Source organism: Camarhynchus parvulus, chromosome 1 (assembly GCF_901933205.1).
Source record: "Camarhynchus parvulus chromosome 1, STF_HiC, whole genome shotgun sequence".
NCBI classification, from domain to species: domain Eukaryota; kingdom Metazoa; phylum Chordata; class Aves; order Passeriformes; family Thraupidae; genus Camarhynchus; species Camarhynchus parvulus.
This window is the reverse complement of record NC_044571.1, coordinates 63,853,705-63,868,654: the sequence shown is the minus strand read 5'-3', so window position 1 is coordinate 63,868,654 and position 14,950 is coordinate 63,853,705. Positions and strand designations below refer to the sequence as shown.

Below are 14,950 nucleotides of genomic sequence, written 5' to 3'. Positions count from 1 at the left end.
CTTCCCAGCCTTGGACCAGCACCGCCCTCCTTCCCCGGCCTCGGAGCCAGCACCGCCCTTTTCCTTCCCTGGCTCCCGCCCCCAGGCGGGCGCGGGCAGCCCGGGGCGAGCGGCGGCGGAGAGCCGGGGCCTTCCCGCTGATCTCGGCCCGGCCCGCTGAGGTGAGTCCCCAGCGGGGCTTGGGGGGCTTGGGCCGGGCTTGGGCTGCTCCTCTCCAGCCTAAAGGAGCTGGAGGAAGCAAAGAGCTCATCAACTCCTTAGAATACCGTGTGAGCACACAGTGCACAGAGGATGACTTAAAAGCGCCAAGGTTTTGAAAAAAGGATAACAAGCCCCTGCTGCATGAGACATCCTGCAGGAGATGTGTTTGTAGCAGAACAGGGGATCATGTGCGAGTTTCAGCAGCTGAGGGAGCTCTCAGGAGGGCTGGGATTAAGCTCAGTATTGGAGGCGAGGACATAGCCTCGCACTGTGCCATGGGACTTGCAGGTTGGATATCAGGAAGATTCTCTTCATAGAAGAAGAGGTGATTAGAGATTGGCATGGGCTGCACGGGTATGTGGTAGAGTCACATCCGTGGAGGGTTTTAACTGGATGTGGCCCTCAGTGCCATGGTCTAGTTGACATGGTGTTGGATCAGGGGCTGGACTTAATGGTCTCAGAGGTCTTTTCCAACCTCATTGATTCTGTGATCCCCTGATATAGTCTAAACATAGTGACAGGACAACTGGGAACATTTCAAAAGTGCACGAGGGAAGGTTTACACTAGACATTAGGAAGCATCTATTTACTGAAAGGGTTGTTGAACATTGGAGCAGAATTCTTTGAGAGGTGGTCAATGCCCTAAACCTGTTAGTGTTCAAGAAACATTGTCATGATGCCACTGTCACGCTAGTTCAACTTTTGGTCACCCCTGGAGTGGTCAGGCAGTTGCACTAGATGACCATTGTAGGTTCCTTGCAACTAAAATATTTTATTCTATATCTGCCAGTTATTGAAGTCTTTGTACAGTAACTTTTACCAGTTTGATCTTGCTTAGGCTGTTTTAGGTGAGAATTGTCACTGGAAGCTTTAAGCTTGTTTCAAATAATATTCCTGTGAGTTTTCTTTAGTGTTGTGAAACCACGTGCAGGAGTGCAGGTAGCAAAAAGAAGATGCAAAGTTGCAAGTCTATAACTGACATCTTTGAAGAGATTGAGCATTTTAAATTAAAATAATTAAGAAATAGTACTATAATGTTTCAAATTTTACTTTCTGGAGGCCTCATCTTCAGTAAAATCAAGGTAGCAGTGCAGTGAAGTTGTGTCATGGTAATGCTGGACAGTTAGGTAGGTACCCACATTTATCACCCCTTCTTGTTATTTTGTTTGGGTCTTTTTTCATGCAGGTTATATTAAGAGATAAATTTAAAAAATGTTAAGGTACTGACAAAGTTTAGAAGATAATCCTGTGAATGAAGAAAAGTGTTGGAACTGAATGTATAAAGAATGGAAGGATACAACGTGTTGAAAGTACTAGGAGAGGGATCCTTTGGCAGAGCTCTCCTAGTTCATCATAGAATCAGTGACCAAAAGTATGTAATGAAGGAAGTAAGGCTTCCAATGGTAAGTGTGACCCAAACATCGCCTCACCCACCACTTAAAAAAAAATAAAATTAAAAAAAATCCTGAGTGTATTTTTAAAACGCTGAAAGGTTTTTCTGAGAGTTTTGTGTATTAGACAGGTGTGTGGTATGGTTACTGTATAACTAGATCTTGAGCTGATGTTGTTGGTACTAAGTGAAGTACATGGTTAAATATTGGGATTTTGGGAAGTGTAGCAGGTATGAAGGTGCTTAGAATGTTCCCTGTTCCCACTGATGCCCTTGGCTCGATTGCCATTGATTTCACTAAAATGCAAATTTCATCTTCAATGTCTAATGAGGAAATTAGTGTCGTATTACTGCTGGTAATCAGCTACTTGGGTTACATTCTCTACACTCAGCTAAGCTAAATGTCACAAAATGGGAGGCACTGGCTTCTGAGGCCAAAGCTCAGCAAGACCTGGGCACTTGGCCTTATACTGAGTTCATGCAGGCTGTCAGCTGTTTCAAAGTCAGTGTGTGCTGCTTTGTTATATAGTTCTGCCCTTTTAAAATAGAAAAAGTCATTAATTGAAATAGTAAAAGATTCTCTCAAATTAAAAAAACCCAACAAAATGCCCCAAAAACCCAAAGAAGTCTTCAGCTAGTAATAAACCATAGATTGAAAAGATGGGGCTTTTAAACTTTCTAAATGACTTGAAATAACTGAAGATCAATTCTTTAAAATATTTTTCTTTGGAAAGTGAGGCACTTTATGTGTATACTTGAACATTTGTTAGTGTGAAATTTATAGTAAGTGTGTTTATATTTTCAGTCTTCATCTGGTGTAGAGAATTCTAGGAGGGAAGCTGATCTTTTGGCTAAAATGAAACATCCAAATATTGTTGCCTTTAAAGAATCATTTGAAGGTAAGTATAAAAAATTTAAATTCCTTTATCTGTTTGAAGTTGCATACTCCTCAGGGATTGAGATTAATTTCTTTTTTTTTGTTTGTTTATAGTATGTGTTATAAACAAAATACATGTTTATTGTAACATAATACATAGCATGTTGTTGGAGCTTTCCAGTAAAAAATATTACGTGTAGTAAAAAATCAATACATATCCTGCTAATAAAAATACTAATTATTCTTAAATTACCAAAAATTTAGCTGATGGACATCTGTATATAGTGATGGAATATTGTGATGATGGAGATCTAATGCAAAAGATTAAACACCAAGGAGGAAATTTGTTCCCTGAAGACACGGTAAGAAAATACATTGTTTTGAACCAAGGGGGCTGGGAATCCTTTTCCATGTAAACTGAAGCATGCTGCATAAACCAAATTAGAGATATGCTAACATCTTGATGAAACAAAGTCATTTACAGATAGAACTGGAGAATTACTTCTTTTATAGTTTCCAGCAGATCAGGACAAGAATTGGACAGAAAGGAATAAAAAAAGAAATTGCTACTTGTATCTGAAAATTGTTCACATAGCGTGAAAACTAGTCAGGTTTGTATGCAATTAAGTAGGAATTTTACACAACAATTCAGGCAGAATTCAAAGCATAGTATGACTACTGCAAACAGAAAGTGAACAAACTGCTCTGGTAAGATAAATAAAGCTAACCAGGAGAATAAATGCCTGCTTTTTATGTAGCAGCTAAACCATTTAGTTTAAACCATTCAGTATGTGCTAACTCCTTTTACCAGAGAAGCTATAAAATTACTTAGGAGAAGGTTCAATGGGACATTGTAGTGAATAGAAGCTACTTCCTGCTACAGTTAGGAGCATCACCTTCATTAAAATGAAAGGACCAGAAACCTCAACTAATTGAATAGTTAGATTTTCTATAACCTTTAAGAGTTTTCTTTCGTACTTAGAAAGGAACACGTTTCCTTTTTGAAACAGTACATTATTTCCATGTGAGTTTTGGTTTTGCTTGTTACTTGGTGGTTTAGGTTTTTTATCTATTTGCCAATTTACTGTGTAACTTTAGTTAACTTCTTTATAAAATGACCATGAGCTAAAGCTCCAGATAGTGATTCCCAGCTTCATTGTTGCTATGTACTATTAGAGCTTTTTGGACACAGGTAATAAACATTCCTTCTGCAATGTTAAAATATAATCTGTTTTAAAGAACTCAGTCTTTCATGCTGGTTGGAGGCTGTTATGCTGCAGTTACTTTTTACACCCAAATGTTCTGCATATGCTTTTGCTTTCCTATTTTTTTTTAATCTATTAGTAAAGTATTCATTATATTGAGTATTGAGCTGTTATAACTCTCAGCTACTCTTTTTCAGATCCTTCACTGGTTTGTGCAGATGTGCCTGGCTGTGAAGCACATCCATGATAAACGTGTGCTACACAGGGATATAAAATCCAAGGTGAACAGAGCAAATTTTGTTGTCATTAATAAACTCTTCTGCATGCAAAAGTTAAAGCTTCTTTTTTGTAATTTCCTGTGACTGCTAAGTTCTGTGGTTTTTATTAAGGCCAAAAATATCATGTAAATGAAATTGTTGAGTGCATGGGGTGATGTAATACTGTGGGTGAGGAGATATCCTTCATATCCACACTGCTGATAGCACCAATTGCTTGTGACACTGTATATAACTTAAAAGAACTACAGAACTATGAAAAAGTGTATGCATTATGCAGTTTGCAAATATCTTGCCTCACAATTTTTCTTTTTTGCTCTTCCCTCAGAAAGAGGGAAATTCAGAAGAAAGTGGACCCTTGGTTTGAGTATAGCATAGAGATTAAGGCAATTCTAAGTTCTGATTCTTCCTCTGCTATTGATGCTGAGGCCTTAGGCCCACAAAAGCTTTCTGTTTTGGTGGAAGTATTAGGAGAAGCAAGTAAAAAGAAATACAAAGACAAAATATCAGAAGTGGGTATTGCTGTATTTTCTGTATATCCAAACTGCAGACATGATTCATGGAAGAATATTTAAGTGTGTTAATCTTTGCTCTTGAAATGCAGAATGTCTTCCTCACTCAAAGTGGAAAAGTCAAGTTGGGAGATTTTGGATCTGCACGCCTTCTTGCACAGTATGTGGACATCTCAGCTGATCTCAGTGGTGTCAAGTTTTATTTTAGCATTGACAAACAGTACAGAGTTCATAAATCATTACTTCTCACCTGGCATTTCCTCTTTGTTGTTTCATAGTCCAATGTCATACGCTTGCACCTATGTGGGAACTCCTTATTATGTACCTCCAGAAATATGGGAAAGTCTGCCATACAACAACAAAAGGTACTGGTGTTTTCAGTGGTCACAAATAATGCCTTACTAATGGATGGGGTTTTTTATTGCTATCTCAATCTGGCTATGTGTCTTATCCATATTTGTTTCAGAGAAGATACTGAGCCGAAGAAAATTTACAAAGAAGTAATTACAATTTTTTAGGATTATAGCGCATAAATTCCTCTTTTCTTAGGTAGCTGAGAGCACAGTATTTTTAGTCCTAGAAGTCTGAAAAACAGTGTGCAGATCTCTGTTTGTTTGGGAAAGTAAATACATACATACATACATACTTGTGTGTATGTATTGTGTGTATATATCCACAAACATAAGTATGTGTTGACATCTTTTTGCTGATCTTATTTTTGGGGGAATGGTTGTTTGGATGATGGCTGATGGATGATTTTTAACCTCTTCATGCCAGTCTTGATAATGTAAGGATAATGGCACAGAATGGATTACTTAGGTTTAGAGAGCCCAGTTATTCTGGTCCTTATGCAAGAACTGTGATTGATTTTCCAGGGGAGGTAAGAAACCTTCTACAGTTCAAGTTGCTTCTTGTGCAAATGGCAGTACTCACTTTTGGTGGAAAATGATGGGGTTTTTTCTCAGTAAGAGAATTCTTTTTGGCAGGGCCAGAATTCCAGTTCTCAGGATTATGTGGCTCCCATTTGATGTTAAGGGCCATAGAATACGAAGGCTTTCAAGTGCAGAAGGATAAATATTGTTGGAGCAAATTACTTGAAAGACACCCTCGGAATGAAAAGCCAACTACCACTGTGTGACAGTCATCTTCTTTTACATCAGGGTAGGATAAAATAAGGAAGAACATTTCCACAGGAGAGGTTAAACACATAATTATATTGTCTTTTATTGTTACTTACATTTATTTTTAGCTTATTTAGCTCAGTTGTGTACACAGATTAAATCTCATGCTTTTAAGCAAGATACTAGATTGCAATTTCTGGCTGAAAGTTTTTCATCTCTCTCTATATCTACAGTGATATATGGTCTCTGGGGTGTATTCTGTATGAGCTGTGCACTCTAAAACACCCGGTAAGTACAGCTTTATTGCCATGAGAAAAGTTTTGGAATTCCTTGAAACTTACTTAGCAATTAGCTGTACAATAGAGTTGACTGAAGTGCTTGCTCTGCTTCCAAAAGAGGGAAGTATTGCTCTACCCTTCCTATACCTCCTCCACTATATACTTCTGTTTCAGCAGTTCTTAGGACCTACTGCATGCTTCTGTAGAGGACTCTATTTTCAAATTTGTTAGAAAACAATCTGGTTTTTATTTGGTTAATTTTCCTCAATATCGGTGAGGTGATGTGGGCATACTGAATCCAGCAGCTGCCAGGCTGGTTCCAGATACCTGAAGTTGCAAGAGCATTGCATTTTGCAGGATCAAGATAATCCCAGGACATAGTGACAAAGACACTCAAAATCTTTGCTAATAAAAATATATTGTGTACAAGTACAGCAAAATGTAGTAAGCAGGAGGCATTTTGCATCGCTTGCATCCGTGATACACCTTTGCTTGTTCTTCAAATCAAACAAATCACTGTCCAAGCACCATTCTCCTCTTCAAACAGTGGGGACCTTGATGAATTATTCAGTCTTGCTGTCATTTCTGGGACACTATCTTTTACAGTGTTGTTGCTGTGTTTCTTATGTGTTAACATCCTCTGGCTTCTCTATTCAGACTCGTAGGTAAAATAAGAACCCTTATTATGTGTTTGTTTCGCAGGAAAGTGAGATCCTAATTGAAGGTCATTTTGTCTTAGTTTTTTATAAGCAGCAGTTTTCTTTCATTGAGCTAATACTGTATCTTGAAATCAGAGAACCACAGAATATTCTGATTTGGAAAGGACCCACAAGGATCATCAAAGTCCCAGCTCCTGACCCTGCAAAGGAGAGACCCAAGAATGACACATATGCCTGAGAGCATTGTTCACATCCAGTGTATCAACAAAAGCTTCTCCACAGCTGCAAGTGCTGGCTGTGCAAGAGTGTGGAAGCTTACACTGATGTTACTGAGTGATAAGGGAGCCTGTGCATAGGGTTGTGTTAGCCTGAGTAGGTCTGTGGCAAGTCTTTGGCAGTGTCAGGGCTATTGAGGCAGAGCTCAGAGCTGGGGTTCCAGGGAGGGAGTATTCTTCCCTTATTAGCAGTATGGAAAAGTTATGTGTCTGCTTTGATGTGATGGTCACGTATGTTCTTGCATAATCTGTGACAGGTCATACAAAAGATGACACTGCATAGATGCTTGGCACCCTGCAGCCAAGCCAGTGGGGTGTAATCCAAGGAAACTTCCTGCATGAGAGCTAGAAGTTCTCAGACATTAGATTTGCAAGAGGATGTTTGTGCTTTTACAGGCTACTTTTGATGAATTTTTTTAATTCAAAGTCTTCATAGTTTTGAGCTTACTGTTTCACACTTGCAGTTCGTGTCTGATCTCAAGTATATGAATTGATGGACTTGATTTCTATACAAATAAAATTCAAACAATCATAAATTTATAAGAGTAATTCCTATCTGCTTTTCAGTTGTAGAAGTTATCTTAAATTATGTCAGCTACTTTTTACCTTATGCTTAAACTCTGTACTCTAATATTAATTTATTTAAAATGCAGTTTCAAGCCAACAGCTGGAAACATCTCATCCTTAAGATATGCAAAGGGTCCTATGATCCACTTCCATCTCAGTATTCCTATGAGCTTCATTACTTAATAAAACAGATGTTTAAGAGAAATCCCCAGAATCGTCCATCAGCCAGTACTATTCTTGCAAGAGGCTGCCTAACCAAACTTGTGAAAAATTGTTTGCCTTCTGAGGTATGGTGTATTCTTTGTCTCTGCATTTCAGCAGTACTATCTACATTTTAGATACTAAATCCTTCTCATTTCTAGTTTGTTATTGTATAACTATAAAAAGTAGTGTTGTGAACGTCCTACTCTGAAATACATACAGTTGTAGACTTAGCAGAAAACCTGAGTTTTTAAAAATGTCTCTTCGGAAAATTAAAGTTGGATGTTGGCCTGATGCTGATAAAATTAGATATTGTTAACTGGAACAGTGCACTTGTATAGTGAGTCTGTTTTTAACAAATAGTATATGCAATAATTTGAAGAACTTTAAAACAATGCAGTACTTGTATCTCTTCATACACATTTCAGATTGCAAATGAGTTTGAGCAGATATTAAAGGAAACCAAGAAACCTGCAGGCAATGCAGCAAGACAGAAGGGTAAGTCAGTAACATTTTTGTTGATGTAAGGAATGACAAAATGAGTAGGAAATATAAGATCTTAACTACATCTATGAAACATTAGCATTATATGTCCAAATCTACTTTTAATTATTTCAAAATCTAATATTATTGAACTTGCATGGAAAAATGCTTGAAGAGTGTAATTTATATTCCAACATAAGTGGAGTGCTAAGCTGCAATATATCTATTGTAAGTCTTAAGACTTGTGCTAGAAATAAACTTTTCAGTTTTAGAATCAGCAAAGCTTTTAACAGTGGCATTTATTTTAAATACAACAGTTCTTTCTTTCCCAGAATATGGTGAAGCATGTTATGTTCATTATTTAATTTTTAGAGAGAGAATGTTGGACGTTTTTCTTCTGCATAAATTTAGCTACACCACAATTAGTGCCCATTTGGAACAGAATAGAAGCAGGACTGTTGAGAATGAGCTGTGCTGTCAGAAGTGTGAAGAAGCTGTCACATAATTGTCATTGCTTGGTTCAGTGGCATTGCTATCATACCTCTGGAATACTACCTTACTACAAATGTTTGCTAAAGTTGTTAACTCTTGGATCTGTTTGTTAATCTGTCAGGTAGTGTCATGGCTGGGAGAAGCTCAAACAATAAGACAGAAAATAGAGTAAGTATTCAAATATAAATAGAACATTTGTATTTTAGTAATTTAGAATATTCTGCATTATAGAAAATTTTCTAATGAAAATTATTCCTATGCTAAACCATGAATCAGCCTATTAGTGTTCAAATTGCAGTTTTCCTGTGTGTTTCCCACCATGCTTTTTGATTCTTCCCATGTTCAGTTTAGTTCCAAAGTGGATTTTTTATAACCCTGTCAAAACAAAACCCAACCAAAATAAACTTCTCTTGTCTTTCTATTTTTTTTTTGATACTGCAAAAGATTATAAATTTTCTTTGCTTTTGGGACACATTTAGAACTGGCTACTGTGGAAACAGTCTAGTCTAGTCTAGGTGCACATAGTTGTCACCAGGTTCTAGGGCCCATATGAGATTTCAGGAGAGGAGAATTAAGTCACAGGTGGCCAAGATGTCCCCTATGGATACGTTACCATAGCCTGACTCAGCCATATTCAGTATATTTTTAAAAAGCATGTTGCCCTGGGGCTTATTTTATTTTCTTTTCACAGACTTGTCAATCTGAGAAATTTAATATTTGGGTGTATCTTGTTTTCCCTGAGAATGTAAATAATTTATATTGCTTGTGTTCTTAAATGTGAAAAAACCCCAAAGAGAAATTATATCAAATAACTGTGTGTGCTTAGCTTCAGAAACTGAAGTTGTCTGTCATGAGCACTCAGTGTGAAATACAGTGCAATAATAGGTAGGGTGCAATTGCAGTTGGCTTCAAAATGTTAGTGGTTTAGTTTTCAAATCTTCCAATCTTTAGACCAGGTATTTCATAGCAAAACTGAAATAATTAATGCCATGTTAATATGATTGCTTGTCTTTTTTGACAACAAGGATAATAATTAATGAAGACTTTACTCTTTTAAAGCAAAGGAAAGATGAAGGTAGCAAGCATAGCCCCTTAGAAAGGAAAAATGCTGAGGGTTTGAGTGAAGGCACAAGGAAACAAAGGAAATCTTATCAAGAAGGTAAGTTTTACAGTTTTAAGCCTGATGCACTTCCTTCTGTGTACTGGTGTCTACATGTCAGTGATACAGCCATTTAAATAGGTGGCTCAAACTAGTCTCAGGTTACTCAAGACAAAACTATGCCACCATTAGTTACTTCTGCAAGTACATTGATTCATACTGCTCATCTGAGATAAAAAAAAAATAAAATTCTCTTGTCAAAGTAATCAAAAATGACTGTTTGAAAACATTTGGAATAGAGTAAATGTATGGGGAGCACTTTCCAGTTGAGATTTGCACCCATAGAATCAAACATCACTGCTAGTTAAGTGATTCATAGTACTGCTTTGCCTGAACAGGGCAGTCTGGACATGGAATCAAGTTAGATGCTGGTTATCATGTTTTTGTTTTTTTTTTTTTACCATTACAATATCAGTTTCTGCTGTCCTCCCAGGAAGTACTGATCTGTCACACACTCACAGAAGGCAATGGGAAAAGAGGATATCCAATACTGTGCTGGATGTCCTGGAAAATGCATCTTTGCTTTCTTCCAGTTTTACACCTGAAGAGACTGAAAGTAAGATTTAATTAAATGTGTTTTTAATTCAAGTAATGTCAGTGATTCTTTACAGATTTTTAAAGCCAAAAGTTTACATGACATGTGTAAAATTACATTAAAATAATTCTAAAATACTTCATTAACGAACACTCAAAAAGTTCACTGCTGAAGAGAATTTCTTTATGTTTTTGTGTGACAGGAAGATTGCAGAGAGTGATGAAACTGACAGATAACAATAGCAACCGTAAAATTATAATAATCTCTAAGAAATTATCCTACAGTCCTCCTTTTAATACACCATTTGTGGAGGTAGCAGTAAGGAATTCATTTGGTGCAGGATGCAACCACCTGTCTTTCAAGTACAGCATACTATTGGGAGCATAAAACATCTACACCTCTACTTTTATTGTGATTTAACATGCAGGTTAAGGCCAGTGACAAGAACTATCAATGATGTACCTCAGATGTGAGGCAGAGACTTTTCTTTCTTTTGATTAAAATACTTATGAGGTTTCTTCTGAGAAAGGTTTCAATTTTAAAATGCCCCTCACTGATGCAATTGTTATGATTATTTAATGTGATTCTGGATATGTGTTCTAGGTAAATGTGAATAAATGCTGTAGAAATAAATAATCAAGATATGAGTAGTCAGGAAATTCCCAAGCTGAAGTAGGAATGTTATATGATAGTTATGCACAGGGCAAGGAGAGTGGAGAGAGGAATGCATGTATTTAAGTGTTTACTATTAAAAGGCACGGAAACAGCCTCAGGCTTCATTTTGAGACTTGCAGAGCCACCACATAAGTTTGCTGAGACACTGCCTCCTCACACCCTCAGCCAGTTCCTGTGGGCCCCCTGGCCACAAGGAGGTTCCACTGTTTCCTCAGTTTGCTGAGAGGACAGTGGTGTGACAGATGGAGTTATCTAGACTCTTTTCTTCCTGTTTCTTCCTGTTTCTCATTTCTCTCTTGAATGTGACCTTGAATGTAATCCACGCTGCTAATGCAATTTTCTGTAAATAGCATTTATGAATGATTTTTTATACCCAGGTGGTGGTGTTATAAACTACAGTGAAAATAAGCCACGGAAGCAGTGGAACAAGGAACCCCCTCAGACCCTGATGGACATGCTCAGCAATGCAGATGTCAGCTTAGCATTTAAAACATACACAATTTATACACCAGGTAAATCCCCATTTTCTGGGCAAACATTTTTGCAAACAGGTTTATTAATAAAGACTTTTTTATTTTTTTCTGTTTTCCCCATATGTTTTCTGTTTTATTTTTTTCTGTTTTCTCCTATGTGTACAGATCGTTCACTTGGGTTCATATCACAACAGGCTAGTTTTTGGGTTTTTTAAGTTTACCAAATGAAAAGTGGACTTAAAAAAGCCAAGTTTGGAATTCATGAGTGTACATCTCCACTACAGCTCCTCATGATGGACTTCCACTTGCAGCTCAGCAGCTGAATGAAGTGGTGACAAAGCACAGACGCCTGCTGTGTGCTCCCTCCCGCTGAGCTGTGTGGTGTGTGTGTTAGGGAAATGCGCTGTAGCCCCATCAGGTAAATCCCCCCTCACTGAGGCAGTGCTGCCCTGGTTTGAGGGCAGGATGGTCAGATGGCACAGCTGAAGACAGCTGTAGTCTGCAGATGTGCACAGCCACAGTCACAAATGCTTGTTCTGCACTTCAGTTGCCTTACTAGTTTATCCTCCCACCTAAAATAGGTAACAACTTGTCCTGGAATCTGCTACAAACTGGGGATGAATTAGACTATTTCGTATTTATATTCTTAATAGTTTACTTTAAAAATTAAAATATTTTGATGACATTTTAATTTTTATATTTTCAAAGCTTCTGAAAACATATTAAGAGGTCCACTTTCTGATGAAAGCAAAGTGTCTGATGAAGTAGATGGTGAACATGAAGCTGTTGTCGTAGATTCTGAGAGACTTGAACCTAGATCTGATGAAGATGACACGTAAGTCCAAGTGGTGTCCTTGCATTTACATTTTCTTTGGTTTCTCAGAGATTTTTCCATAACAACATTCCCCTGAAAAAAATAATGTTTTTCTCAGCATCTAAATTCATCCCTCTCTTACATAATGAAATTGAAATTTATTAGCATTTGATATCTTACAATGTATGAACAAAAATGCTGTGATTTTTGGATGTGTGTATGTTTTGGGGTTGGTTCTCAGATTCTCAGAATCTCAGTTTGTGTCACTGTTTATTTTTGTGGCACCTAGAGATGGCTACCTAAGCCTGTATTGCTGCAGTTCAGCTGCAGGCTGTCAATTATCAACACATTTGCAGTCTCTTAATATATTAATTTGTGTTTGCTTTTGATAAAACTTACTTTTGTAAATTCCATAGAGAAGCATAAAGAACCATATTGGTTCTTTAGTCACAGTGGGGCAGGAAGTAAGTCTCTCGTGCTGATATTTTTAACATAATTTATCCTAATTACAAGGTAATTTCTTTTGGGGAAAAAAGCAATTAAAGATTTATAAAGTTGTGTTTTGGTTTTCAAAATAACATTTTTTGGAAATCTACTTTTAGGGACTTTGAGGAAGATGACCCAGACTGGGTGTCAGAACTGCAAATGGTATTGAAACAGAGTGACTGAAAACCTGAATTTACCTGCGATGAGTGAAGTTAGATGTGCTGGTGTCCAAGTTTTTGTTAATAACTGGTTATTCATTAAGTAATTTCCATCAAAAAAATCTGGGCGGGCATGTTTTCTGTATCACAAAACTGAGGCTGGAAAATGCACAATAAACTTTTTTAGAAAGAACACTTGCAGATAGCTAAACAAGTCCATGTATTAAATATGTTTGGAGTTGGTAATGGCTTTGCAGAAATGTTCAGTTGAATTATAGCATTGTTCAAATTGTCCTCTTGCAATATTTCAAGGAGATGGTGTAGCACGCTGAGAAGGTATAAAGGTGTTTTTCCTCAGTACATAATGAAATGCAGCATTGTGGTGAGGGGCTGATGCTGGGGGGATTTTAGGTGCCACCAAAGCCTCCCTGTCACTCCCCTTCTCAACTGAGCAGGGGAGAGAAAATGTAATGAAAGGCTCATGGGTCAGGATAAGCACAGGCAGAGATCACTCACCAGTTACTGTCACAGGCAAAACAGACTTGACATGAGGAAATTGATTTATTACCAACCAAATCAGAGCAGCGTAATGAAACATAAGCCCAAACCTTAGAACATTTTTCTCCTACTTTCCCTTCTTCCTGGACTCAGTTTCACTTCACTGGTCAAGGCTGAGCCCATCAGCAGTGGTGGTCTCTGGGATAACAGATCAGAGAAGGAGAGAGGGTGGGGCATGGATGGGGACACAGTTGGGTGGGACTGCTTTGGAGCTGTCTGGCATTGGCTCTGTCCAACATGGGAAGCTTCTGGCAGATGCCACGCCTGTAGCTCCTCTCTGCCACCAAAACCCTGCCCCACAAACCCAATACATGCGTATGTATAAATCATCTTTGAAGGCATATTATGGGAAACATTTAGCTGTGATAAATAGTTGAGGCCTTAGTCGTGCCATTATCAATACCTGAAAATTCTTTGAGATTGAACTTTTTTGCCTTGATTCAATGAAATGAGTTTTTATATGCCACTGCATTTGTGAAAGGAAGCAAATGTATTCATAAATAAGGACAAATTTTCTGACTTTGATCAGAGACACACTCTTGCTGCTATGGGCAATGTCAAGTTTGGGCTCTCTTCTGGTTACTGAGTCATAAATAGACACTTTACAAGAAAAATGTGGCAAGGGAGAGCACAAATGCTCTTGGCAGAGTTCTCCTGGGAAAGTGGTCGTGGACTACGTCCCTGTAATAAATAATATTAGGAATAATACACAAGGAAAGCTTAAGGAAATCTATAGTTCTGGTGTAGAGCCAGTTCATACCTCACCTCCCCTGTTGCACACAGGCTGGTAGGTGAGTTTCCACCAAGGATTCAAGACCTTGAGGCAGTCGAGATTTCCTTTCGGGCCACCCCACTCCTACCACTGGCCACGCAAACCCCAAGTCCGTGTCCGTGGGAGGGAGGGGCGGTTTGTGTCAGGGAAATAAAGCTCCCGCCTCTCCCGCCGGGCTCTGCAAACGCCACTCCTCCGGCGGGGCTCGGAGCGGGGCCGGCTCCTCCCCGCGGCCGGCCGGGCTCCGGAGGCGGCTGAGCGCACGCAGGTACCGCGTTTTCCCGCCGCCCCCGCCCGCTGCCGGGGCTGGGGCGGGCCGAACTGAGCCGGGCCGAGCCGAACCGAGCCGGGCGGGGCCAGGCCGGTCCGCAGGGCAGGCAGGCCCCGGCGAGGGCTGCCCGCCGGCGCGTCCCGTCGCCATGGGGACGCGGGCGGCCGGAGCGCGGCGTCCCGGTGGGCGGCCCTTCGGTGCCACCGCGCTGTGTCCGCCCCGGCCCGAGCGGCACTGGGGGCAGGCGCTGCTGCCCTCCCCGGAGCCCCGTGCCCGGGCGCTGCCCTCCGGGGCGGCGGGACGCCGGGCTGTCGCCTGTGGATGCAGGGCTGAGCCCGGGCGGAGCGCGCTCCTGTGCCCTGCCAGCGATGGAGCCTGTTGCAGAGCTTGCCTGGCAGGGAACGTCTGTATCAGAGCAAATCTCCCTTGCTAAAGATCAGGACAACTAATAAGAACAGTTTTGTAGTGTTTGATCATAATTAGGTGTGCAGCTTTGCCTGTGGAACTACTGAA

General features: G+C 39.5%; 1 protein-coding gene across 2 annotated transcripts; it reads left to right on the top strand.

Moving 5' to 3' along the window:
* Positions 1-21: 21 nt before the first annotated feature.
* NEK3 (NIMA related kinase 3) lies at positions 22-13,063 on the top strand. 2 transcript variants are annotated; one of them, XM_030946597.1, is made up of 16 exons: positions 22-161; positions 1,388-1,604; positions 2,397-2,490; positions 2,733-2,830; positions 3,871-3,954; positions 4,553-4,620; positions 4,739-4,825; positions 5,815-5,869; positions 7,447-7,647; positions 7,990-8,059; positions 8,658-8,704; positions 9,596-9,695; positions 10,129-10,251; positions 11,283-11,417; positions 12,087-12,213; positions 12,795-13,063. In XM_030946597.1, exons 2-16 carry the CDS (start codon positions 1,488-1,490, stop codon positions 12,859-12,861), a joined length of 1,473 nt encoding a protein of 490 aa, XP_030802457.1. In that variant the 5' UTR covers positions 22-161; positions 1,388-1,487; the 3' UTR covers positions 12,862-13,063. The 2 variants fall into 2 exon arrangements, with proteins under 2 accessions (XP_030802457.1, XP_030802448.1); XM_030946588.1 differs by having other exon boundaries at positions 10,111-10,251.
* The last annotated feature ends 1,887 nt before the right edge of the window (positions 13,064-14,950 follow it).

Coding starts and splice junctions, on each gene's coding strand:
- NEK3 (XM_030946588.1), top strand. CDS start 1,488: ATGGAAGGATACAACGTGTTGAAAGTACTAGGAGAGGGATCCTTTGGC. Junction 4,621..4,738: donor TCTGCACGCCTTCTTGCACA/GTATGTGGACAT, acceptor GTTGTTTCATAG/TCCAATGTCATACGCTTGCA. Junction 11,418..12,086: donor ATACACAATTTATACACCAG/GTAAATCCCCAT, acceptor ATATTTTCAAAG/CTTCTGAAAACATATTAAGA.